Source organism: Suricata suricatta, chromosome 9 (assembly GCF_006229205.1).
Source record: "Suricata suricatta isolate VVHF042 chromosome 9, meerkat_22Aug2017_6uvM2_HiC, whole genome shotgun sequence".
NCBI lineage: Eukaryota > Metazoa > Chordata > Mammalia > Carnivora > Herpestidae > Suricata > Suricata suricatta.
In genome coordinates, this window is record NC_043708.1 from 138,602,481 (window position 1) to 138,613,720 (window position 11,240).

An 11,240-nucleotide genomic window follows, 5' to 3' on the forward strand; every position below is an offset into this window, starting at 1 on the left:
CGGGGGTCCCCGGGAGGAACACAGGGCCTTCCTGGGGGTGAGCCCTCCGCCTGCCCAGCAGGGTGGGAGTCGGTGAGCCCAGGGGATGGGGGGCGGACGGAAGTGTGGCTGTCGGAAAAGGACACGAGAGTCGGAGAGTCTGACTGTGTGCGCAGGACGTGGGGGTTGAGGTCAGCTAACACAGGGAAACACAGCCAGCCAGGGGCCTGGGCTCAGTCGGCCAGCAGAAGCTTCTAGCAGTCAGCTCTTCTTCCTGTCCTGAGACCACCTGAGGGATTCAGGGCCCCCAAAAGGGTGCCTCCTGCCTCACAGACCTGCCCTCCATCCCCCCAGACCCCACTGCTCCCCAGCTGGCCGGGGAGGGAAGGCTCAGGGCCGGTGCGGGGCTTCTGCCGGCGCAGGAGGAGGGGGCTGGGCACCCGGCTCCCCGCTGGCTCCTCACACAAGGGCCAGGGGCTCTTCACCCCGAGGCACTGGCGGGGTCTCACCAAGGAAGCAAGGTCCTCAGGGGCTCACCGGAAGAGGCTGGGCTCTGCACCAGAGAGCGGGTCAACCTCACAGCTGGGCTCCGGGGCCCTGGGCCACACCGGCTCCGGTCGGGGCCCCTGCCCAGCACGCAGCCTGGGTTCTGGCCCCACGACACGCACGGGGCACAGCACCCCCCACGGGGACAGGGGTCTGGTCACACCGCACAGGGCAGGCAGGCCCCACGGACGGACACGGAGAACACGGCCGAGTGTCGTGCTGGCCCCCTTCCCGCACCCCAGCCCCGCCCACCCACAGGAGTCAAGGCAGGAGGAAGCCGGATTCCTGCGTGCCGGCCAGGCCCGGGGCTCACTCCGGACTGTGGGGGAACTCTGTACAGGTGAGAACTGTCTACTATGGGGTTATTTACAGCCAGGCTCCGGGGCCCAGGGGGCTCACCTCCCACGCACACAGATAAAATACAATAAATACAACCGTCCCCAACGTCTCCCGCGGCCCCCCCCCCCCCCCCCCCCCCCCCCCCCCGTCCGCCCCGGACTGGGGGCGGGGCTGAGAGGCGCTGCAGGGGGAGGAGGCGGGGCTGAGATGCTTCCTGCTGGGGGGCGGGGCGGGGTGGGCGGGGCGAGCAGGGCGCGGGTGGGCCCCGCCCAGAGGGTGGCGCCGCGCCGCCTCCGCTACTCGGAGAAGGGCGGGAACATGCCCAGGTCCGCGAAGTCCTCGATGTTGTAGTTGCCGGTCCCCTGGGTCGGGTCTCCGGGCATGGGCAGCATGTCCTGCGGGCGGAGGAGAGAGAGCCTCGGGCAGTCAGCCCACCCTCCCGGCACCCGCCGCTCACCCCCCGCCCGCGGCTCCCAGGGGCCTCGGAGGTCCACCCGCAGGAGCCCATCGGCCCTGGAGGGCCATGCGGGCAGCCGGGGCCTCGGGACACAGCCTGCGTTTCCGTCAAGCCAGGGTGTGGGGCCACAAGAGCCCACGGGTGGGAGGGCCTATCGGGGCGCCAGGCAACGCCGGGGGTACTCTGAGGGCGCCCGCACCCTTGGGCTTCAGTTTTAACAACCCCTTCAGGCTCTGCCGGCCTCAGAGTGCCCATCCAGACAATGGGCATGGCCAATATTTCGATCCCCTGTGGAAAATTTCCCAAAGTGCGTTCTGTCAGATTCTTGGCCCGTGAGGCACTCTGGGAGGAAAGAACTCTGGAGTCAGGGAGAACCAGGCATACTCTGTCTACTCCTCAATATCCTCAGTTTGTTAATATAATAAAAGGCTCTGATAAGTCCTGCGGTCAAGAAACTGAGTAACTGCTTAACCAGTGTGTCACACGTTTACTTGACCAAGGACTGTTTTCAGCCCCGTGACCATGAAAACCCAGGCTGGGGAATTCTGCATCACATGGCTGTTGTGAGGCGTCAGGACGGAGGAAGGAGGTCACAGTGCTGTCCCTCTGGAGACCCAGGGGACCTCTGGGCTCTAGACCTTTGTCTGGGAAGGCGCTGCTCGGCCAGGCAGGAAAGGCACTTGGGACGAGGAGAGAGGGCCCTTGGGAAGGGGGTCACCGGCCGGGGGTGGGGCTCAACGCCCCCCACATGCTGCGTGCCCACGCTCTGCAGGGCAGACCCGGTGCCGCGGGCACAACGGAAGGGGTCTCGGTGCTCCTCCCTCACGTGGGCCCCGTGGGGCGGGCCGAGCACGCGGCTGCGGGGGTCCGTGGGCTCATGCCTCCATCTGGAGCCTCCCCCCCACCCCGGGGGAGCCTGTGCCTGGGGCTGTGGCCGAGGCGTGGCCGGGAGCGTCTCGGAAGCGGGAGGCCCGGGCTCCTGGCCCCCGACCCCCCGACCCCCCCCCCCCCGGGGGCTGGGCCAGAACCAGCCTGCGCAGAGCAGGCTGTGGCAGGGGCAAGGGGAAAGGAAGCAGAGAGAAGGCGCCGGTACCTAGGACAAGGCGGTGCTCGCTTGATTTACCTGGAACACTTCAGTCTGGCCGGGCTGCTGGTGCGGGTGCTGCTCCCCGCTCTGCTGCCCGTGGTGCGGGCCCTGCCACTGGGACCAGACTTCCGACGGCCGTCCCTGGAACTGCCCGCCGCTCTGTCCGCTCTCAGCTGCAAGAGCCCGTGAGGGACGCCGCCGTCAGGCTCCGCGGGGCCGCGCCCGCCGCAGCCCAGAGGGCCCCCCGCGTCCCAAGGCCACGCTCCGACCCCCCCCCACCGGCTCACACCTGCCCACAGGAGCAAGTCACTGCCAGAGGTGCCAGGCGCCCCCAGCGCACCTGCAGGGGGCGGCGTGGGCGCAGCCCGGAGCCCTCCGTGCCCTCTGGGGCTTTGGCAGGGGAGGGGAGGCCTGTCCGTGGGGCAGGGCCCCTCCCAGGGGAGGCCTGTCCGTGGGGCAGGGCCCCTCCCACCCTCCCGTCGTGAGGTGGGGCCCTGGCCCACTCAATCCACACGCAGAGCAAAGGCCCGGGACCTGCGCTCAGAGCGGCCACTTAACCCTGTGCGGCCAGGGGGGCCTATCGAATGCGGAGAAGAGAAAGAACTTCCTAGAGCCCGTGTTCACACAGCGTCCTTGTTGACTGGCCATCCCGAAAGCTGCCCCCTGGTCATTTGAAACAAGCGTACGGTGTTTTTGACGTGAGGCCCCCGAAAGCCGCTGCCAAGGGCCGTCAAGGGCTAAAACAGCGAGTCCCAGGGCCTGGAACCGCCAGCGTCATCCTGCAAACCCAAGACCCAGACCGCCAGCCTCTCAGGAACAGCACCGGCTCCACAGAGCTGGGGAGGCGGCACCTGGAAACCTCCAGACTTGGCCCCGGGGCTCTGGAGCTGGGGGCTCGGTCCCCCGGACTCAGGCCGTTCGGAACGCATTTCCTCCGGTCCCCCAGGGACGCCTGCCCTCGCCTCCCACCTACCGAAGCCCGGAGTCCTGCTGGCGAGGCCGGAGTAGGCGTTCCCGCTGGGCGAGGACGTGGCCGGGCTGGAGAGCGGGCTGTAGGAAGAGGGGTCTGCGGGGTACGTGTGGCTCGTGCCCATCCCAAAGGGAGATGACTGCGTCTTGCCGGACTGGGAGGGGATTTGCTACGATCGGTACAAAGCAGAGAGAAAGGCAGTGTCACCGCAGGCCCCAGGCGGGTCGCTGCCACCCCGGTGGCCAACAGGGACTCCCCATGGCCCTCCTGGCCAGCTGGGCACACGCCTGGCATTGGCCAATGTGCGCGGGCCCAGGAACTGCAGGACTTGGGCCCGTGTCTCTGGGGCGGGTCTGGGTGAGCCTGTCCCCAGTCCCACAGTGACCTGGGCCCTACAGCCCTGCTTACGGGGGCCTGGGTGCGGCACTCACATGGGACACCCGCCTCCCTGTGACACCAGGGCGCTGGGCGTGTCCCTGGGCCGGTTCCCACGCACTGCGGGCTGGGCAGGCAGAGGTCAGCGCGGGGCGGGGGGGCCGGCCGACCGAGCGTCCCGGCTGTGGCTGCCCCGCCGGGCAGATGAGAGCGGACGGGAACCACTGGTGGGGGCCTCGGGGTGGCCGGTGCTCCGTGAGCCCCGTCTCCGGCCACGAGCCAGGGAGAGCAGAGCCCCGTGCCACCGGCAGCTTGGCACCGGGGGCACCGCCCGCACGGAGGCGTACCTGTCCCGGGAAGGGCGGCCGGCTGCCCGTCCACGCCACCTGACTCTGGCTCAGCTGGCGGGAGATCTGGGACATGTTCTGGCCCGTGGATGAGGAGGACTGGATGTCATTCACGCCAGGCACGTGGACCACGGAAGAGCTACGGGAGACGAGACCACTTTAGTCCCCGGGACACACCCCACCACACTGGCCCCCGGGGCCGCCTCCCGTTCCATCCCGTGTGTAGCCCTGTCTGCCCGTCCGTCCGTCTCTGCAGGCAGCGCATCACTGGACAGAGGCCCCGGGCCCATCACTGCTGTGCTCGGCCTTTGTCCCCAGCAGGGCCCGCTCTCTGCTCCACGCAGCCCAGACCCCACACCGCACCCCTGCGTCTCTGGCTCCCAACAGGCGTTCTGAGGGAGAAGCTCCTTAGAATAAAAATCAGGCCCAGCGTTGACTCCCTGCTGGGTGCTCTGGCTACTTTGCCCCTCGGGGACGCCTCCGGGGCTGAAGGATTCAGGAAACAGGCCGCGGGGTCCCCTGGTTCGTGAGTGGAAGCCTTGCCAGTGCCCCGCCCCCAGCACGGTTTGCCTCCCCTCACCCCTCCTTCCCCTCACGTCCCGCCAGTGTTTATGAGGCACCTGCTGTGTGTGTGGGGGGGGGTGCATGTCCCCAGGCCTCTCTGGGCTCCCCCTCTGACACTGTCCTTGCCCCCAGGCCTGCGACAGCCCCTTCCTGGAGCTTTTCCAGCGATTCTACAACAGGCTCATTAGAGACAGGGAGGTGGGGAGACTCCTGTCTGCCTTCAGGCCCTTCCTCCTGGCCCGGCCACAGAGTGCCGCCCCCCCAGGGAGTCGGGGGAGGGGGACGGCTAAGCCGGGGAGGCCCCCGGGGGTGGTGAAGCCCAGTTTACAGCCCAGGACGGAAGTGTGGGGGCACCATTTGTAACTGTACTGTAGTATTTCTTCTGTGCCCTCTGGTTCCTCTTCCGACAGCGAGGGCTGGAGACCACCAGGCTCTCTGGCCGCGGCCACGACCCGGGGCCCCTGGGGTACAGCTGCCTGCCTCCGTGCCCAAAGGCGGGGGCCAAGGCCGGCAGCACCCCGGCGGGACTCGGCCTAAGGACACAGGGACGTGTGGCAAGGCCACTCTGCTGGGGCTCAGGGCGGCCCCTGACTGCCATTCACCGCACACCCTTCCCCCTCAAACCAGCGCGGGCCCCTTGGATTTACAGGAAATCCAGCCGATTCCACAGGCTTGCCTCACGAGCATCCTTCCCTCCCTCCCCCATCCACACATCCATCCATTCCACAGATGAGCAGTGAGTGGGTGCCCTCCTGGTGCCAGGCTCTGCACGGGGGCTGGCATCCTCCTCTGACCCCTCCCCCCCACAGCCAGTCACAGGCCTGCCTCTCCTCCATAACTGCCCTCCAACTTCTGTTTCTATGACAACAGCCTCACCCCAGCCCAGCAGCTCCCGCTGGACCATCTGTCTTGTGAACCATTGCAGCCTGACTCCCCACTCTCCCCCGACACCGCCCCCCAGCTCCCTCCCAGCCCCCTGTCGTCACGTCTCTCCCCTCCAGCTCCCGAGCATGGAATGCAGGGCCTCCGGGTCCCCTCCTGTTTCCCCCAGACTCCAGACTCTCCAGCCTCTCCCGCCTCCCGGCTTTGCTCAGCCCGCCCCCAAGGAGGGTGCCCCATGGCCTCATCGAGTGACAAGCTGACCCCTGCGTCAGGCTTGGGGGTTGGCCAGGCCCGCCCTGGGTGCGCGATCCGGGGCGGGCCCGTCCCCTGCTGCAGGCAGAGGGGCTGGCGGAAGGGCCACCAGGACTCAGTGAGCAGGTGGCTGGGCAGAGCCTGGACAGACCCGTGACCGGCCTCTGTGTGCCGAGCACGGGCAGCAGTGACTCGGCGACAGGAGAGAGGAGTCTGGGGCCTTCAGCGCTGCACCGGGGCTGGCTGCCGGCAGCTAGCAAGGCTCAGGAGCGGCTTGCTGGGCCGCCGTCTTGTCCTGCTGCCCCAGACCAGGAACTTGCTGCCTGTGGCCTGGAGCCCGGGGTGGGCTGCATGCAGGGACACCCAGCCGAAGGGCTGGCCGCAGCGGACCCCCGGCCCCGGCCCGCTAACCTGAGACATGGCTGCCAAGCCACCTGCTGCTTTTCCAGGGCCGCCCGTAGACCAGGGCCGCATGAACCTCTCCTCCTTTGTGGGGGCAGGCTCGTGGGGGTCCTCTCCCCAGGGGGGTCAGCCCCACCGCCCTGTCTGCCCCGGACGCTCCGTGCAGGCTCTGGCCAAGCGAGCCGGATCTGGGCTGCAGCGGGCTCCTGCGTGCCTGGGCCGGGGCCAGTGCCCCTGGTGAGCGGGCTGCGTGGTGGGTGCACGTAGGACCCACACACCCTCCTGAAGGCAGCCCGTCTCTGGCCTTCCTTCCCCAGCAGGCGACAGCCACGCAGCGGGCGCTCCCAGGGCAGAACCAGAGCCGCGGGACCAGCCTGGCCCAGGGCCCGCAGGGCAGGAGCCACTGACCGGAGTTCGTGGAATTCACCGCCCACAGAGCCCAGCTGAGAGCCAGGGCGTCCCGCCCCCGGGCCCTCCCAGCTCGTACCTGAAGGCCTTCCCCGAGTGTCCCGGGGGGAACGGGCTTCCCTGGGGGTAGATCTGCTGCGCTCCCGCCGCAGACGCTGAGCTCATCATCTTCTTCTCCGCTAGGAAAAGCAGGGCAAGGGTCACGGTCAAGGGCTTCCTGCCCTCCAGACTACAAGGGGGGGGGGCAGCTGGGGAACAGGTGGGGGGGTGTCCTGCTGCAGGATGCACCCCGGCCGCCCATCAGGGCTGCACTGGGCCGCCGCCTTCCGGAGGGTCGGGAAGATGGAAAGAGCCAATGGAAGTTCTTCTTGGACTCCATTTCACCGCATCCTCCAGCCCCGTGGAGGCGTGGAGGACAGGCTAGGCGCTCGGGGCCCTGGGCATGGACCCAGCTCTGCCCCGCCTGTCAGGGGAGCGGCCTCGCACCTGGGACGGAGATGCTCCTTCCCTGCCATCTCGAAACCCCCACCCCCCCGACAGCGATGCCAGACCCACACAATTCTGGAGTAAAGGAAGTCAGAGTTAGTTCCGGGGCAATTATCTGTGCCTGGACGGACCCCCGCCTGTACCCATCTCTGGCTTGGGGGGCTGGCAGAGCTGGGGGGTCCCCCCCGGGTGGGCATGAGCTGTGACGGACACTCAGGCTCCCGGGCTCGGGGCAGAGAGGGCGGGCTTCCCAGACCACGCGCCAAGTTTCTCTGTGACGTCCTGATAAACCGAGGCCCTGGGCAGCCTTCGGGCCCGTTTCCTTGGCCATGACGACAGGGCGCGCTGGAAAGTCCCAGGGCAGGGCAGGGGCTTGGACGCGCCTGCGTGCTTCTGACCCGGTCCGCAGGCTGGGAGAGACGGAGCGCAAGGTTTCGGGAGAGAGGTGCCGCCCCCGGGACTCGTGACCGACCACTCAGTGTGCGCTGACGTGTTCACAGGACTCGGGGTTCCGGAGGTTCGGGTACGCGAGAGCGGCGTTTTCCCCTCGGCGCTCTCAGGCACGCGCAGGTGTGTAAGACTCGACCTTAGCGGTCAATCTTCTGTCCTTTCTCACTTCGGGACTGGGATCTACTTGACCCGACGGAGATGAAGAAACGCACACTGACATCCCCTGCCGCGATCTGGCTCCGTCAGCGGCTTCCTGTGTTTCTACCTCCTTGGGCTTCGCAGGTCCCGCGTCCCGATGCTCACGACACGGGCACCTTCACCTTGGGGTCCAGCCCGCGTCTGTAGAGCACGAGCATCTCAGTGGGGCTCCCGGACGGCTCAGTCGGTTGAGCATCTGACTCCTGATTTTGGCTCAGGTCACGATCTCACGGTTCATGAGATGGAGCCGTGCGCTGGGCTCGGTGCTGACAGCGTGGAGCCTGCTTGGGATTCTCGCCGTCTTCCTCTCTCCCTGCCCCTCCCTGCCCCCCGCTGCCCCCCCTTAAAATAAATAAGCTCAAAAAAAAAAAGAACAGAACCATCTCAGCCACGGCCCCTGGAGGGCTCCGCGGCGCCACGCCCCCACCCCTCGGGTTGAACGGTTCACGGCCGTCGTCTGGGCCACACGGGTCTCCGCAGCGGGTCCTGCAGGAGTTTCTGGTCAGGAGTCCCTCAGCACCAACTTGCTTTATCGCTCGTGCCGGTCACTCTTTCTTTCCAGTTCAGTTTTTTCTGAGTATCTTGCAATTTGCTAAAAACACCCGCGTCGTTTCTTGTGAGACTTCCTTCCTCCTCCTTTTCTCTTTTCAAGAGCGGCTATTTTTAAACGCACCGGAAGCCGGGTTTCTCTATAAACGCCGGAGAAAAAAGCCCAGTGCGTGCCCATGGGAAGCTTCCGCGTGCGCCCCAGCCCAGAACGCGCCTGGGTCTCGGCTGAGCTGACTCGATTCCGTTTCTATTCGTCCTGTTTTATCGCCTGATCTCCGGACGACCTCCACGCCGACCCTCGGTGTGCACTGTCCTTCACGCCCTTGCTTTTTCACCCTGTCGCTTCCTGTCTTCGGGACTTGGATTCAGTCCACGGGCGCAGTGTCTCCGGAAGCCGCAGGACGGTCCGCGCCCGAGGATGCCTTCCCGGGGCTCCTGGCGCCGAGGGGTCGCGGCCCGGCTGGGGAAGTGCCTTCCGCGGGACCCGTGGGCCCCTGGCGGCCAGCGCCCCCGCTCCCTCTGGGTGTGTCGGCTGGTCCGTCCCTTCACTGGGTCCCCACTGCACTGAATCTTGCAGGAAGTCCTTGACCACAGAAGATGGGATCCTTTCTCTGAAGTTTGGAACGACAGACATTTCCTGGCTGCCCGTCTCGTCTTAGTGGGAATCTGTCGGGGGGGGGGCAGCTGCACAGGGGGCTTCTGTCCAGGGGCGAGGTGGACGCAGGCGCGCATCCACTCCAAACCCCTGGATTTAGGAGGCGCGGGGGCCGGGGCCCCAGGCAGCAGGTGAGCGGGAGGCACGGCTGGAGGTCCGGGGTTCCAGGGGCTCCGTCTGGCCTCCTGCCGCGCCCCACCCCCTCGCACGCGGGAACTTACAGGCGCTGATTCCTGCAAACATCTCAGCAAACCGGGGGTCCCTTTCCTGGGAGAAGATGCCGTCTGCCTTCTCCACAGACTTGCCCGCTTCATGAGCGCCGGCGGGGAGGCTGGGCACGGGGACCTGTTTGCACATAAGACACAACCGCATCCTGCGTGTGAGACACAGAGCACGCGTGCCCGGCCTCGTCGGGGCCCTTCCCTCCGGACTTGCTGGCAATGCAGGGGGCACAGTTGTATTGGGGGGGGCCTGTCTGCACACAAGGGCCACGAACTGTGGGGTGCGCTGTGAGCCGGGGTCACAGACAGGGCAACTGAGGCACACCGATCCCTTACAGAAGGACAATAATCAACCTCCCCTAGACACCAGACCCGTGGACTTAGAGTTTAACGTAGGCGCAGGCCCAGCATGGACGTACCTTGTGGTTTCTCTATACTGCCAGGCCTTCTACAGCAGCAGGAGGAAAGGGAGAGGGAGGGAGGAGGCGGGGAGGCAGGGCAGGTACAGGGGGGACCCGGTGCAGGGGCAGGACAGGTGTGGGGAGCAGAGGGACCCGCACAAGGCAGAGCGGACGGCGGGGAGGGGAGGGCTGACAGCTCCAAGCTGCCTCTGTCGGCGGGAGTGTGCGGGCCAGTCCCCGGGCTCACAGAGGCCCCTGCAGCCCGTGCGCCCCCGACGCCCCCTGGATGGGCAGCCCCGGGCCCGCCACCTGGTCTTCACGCGTCCCGTGCCCTTCACGGCCCAGCCCTGGGGGGGTCACAGACACCCCAGGGACCTGCGTCTGCGCTTGGAGGGCATACAGAGCGCTAGCACCTGCTCGGCTGAGGGCATCCAGCTAAGGGTCTGACTTGGTCCCCTGCCCCTTGGCCCCGAGACCACTCCGACTGGGAGAGAACCTTCCAGAAGCTCACCTGTGCTAGGTCGTATGAGGACAGCCCGTCTCTCTGGTGCACCTCCAGCTCCGCCTGCTGCTGCTGGAGCTGCCTGCAGAACGGGTCACAGGGTCACGGAGAGCACCCGCGGCGGCCGCGCCTGAGCCGGACCCTCCTCCGCCAGCCCAAAGGACGGTGGGCGACACCCAGTGGGCCTCCAAGCGGCTTTCGGATTTTACCTATTTTATTTTACGACTCTTTAAAGTTTATCTACTTTGAGAAAGCTCGAGCAGGGGAAGGGGCAGAGAGAGAGAGAGGGAGAGAGAGAGAGAATCCTAAGCAGGCTCCGCACTGTCAGCACAGAGCCCCACGTGGGGCTCGAACTTACAAACCATGAGATCATGTCCTGAGCTAAAAACAAGTCAGATGCTTAAGTAACTGGGCCAGCCAGGCGCCCCTTATGATGATCTTAACGCCCCGAATCGAGGCTCCAAGCCCTGTGTGTCACGCTTAGGTGGCCAACGCTCAGGAAATACGATTCGGTTTAAGATTTCATCTTACACCACGTTAATCAAAGTGCTGAGGTGAAGGTCAGACGGACCTGGGAGCCCTCGGCTTCAGCGAGTGAACACCTACAAGCTGGGGGGACGGGGGGGCAGGTGACCTCACGTCCCCCCTCTGGCCCCTCCGCTGGACTCTCACAGCGTTCCTTGACCTCACGCGCAGCACAGAGGGGGCCCCCGGGGGGCCCCTCCAAGCCAGGACCTGCCCTGCCGTCTCTGGTCCCTGCTCCGCTGGTCCCCAGGCGGCCCCGTTCGGGACCGAAAGGCTCCTCACAGGAAAGGGCCGCTTCACGTTTCAGAAGATGGAAACCGGGTTACTCTCCAGGGCCGGCGAGCCCCAGGCTCGGAGCCGGAAACCAGGGCAGGAGCAACAGGCGGAAAGTGGCCAGCAGATCGCAGACCTGACTCCACACACCCCTGCCCGGAGCCGACCTGAAGCACACGGACCATCGGAGCGCAAACATATGTGTGACACACACACGTGTATGTTCACATAGTAGGCAGGCAGAGGAAAACATTTTCACCCTTAAAATCAGTGCAAATGAGAGCACACTTGAGTGCAATTCTTCACCTGCGGAGCCGGTAAAAACACGCTTCTCGCGGCGGCTTGTGCAGAAAGTTCCGGCCTGGGGGGGGG

The 11,240-nt window shown here is 66.3% G+C and overlaps 1 protein-coding gene across 1 annotated transcript in view; it reads right to left on the reverse strand.

The window, feature by feature from the left end:
- Nucleotides 1–1,051: 1,051 nt before the first annotated feature.
- The window catches only part of ARNT2 (aryl hydrocarbon receptor nuclear translocator 2), an 85,452-nt gene continuing 75,263 nt past the window's right edge, over nt 1,052–11,240 (reverse strand). The window contains exons 16-22 of the mRNA XM_029952318.1: nt 10,080–10,152; nt 9,168–9,291; nt 6,688–6,787; nt 4,101–4,239; nt 3,382–3,547; nt 2,445–2,581; nt 1,052–1,259 (exon numbers count right to left, since the gene is read on the reverse strand). Coding sequence (XP_029808178.1) covers nt 1,161–1,259; nt 2,445–2,581; nt 3,382–3,547; nt 4,101–4,239; nt 6,688–6,787; nt 9,168–9,291; nt 10,080–10,152 — 838 coding nt within the window. The 3' untranslated portion in view covers nt 1,052–1,160. The remainder of the gene's footprint in view (nt 1,260–2,444; nt 2,582–3,381; nt 3,548–4,100; nt 4,240–6,687; nt 6,788–9,167; nt 9,292–10,079; nt 10,153–11,240) is intronic.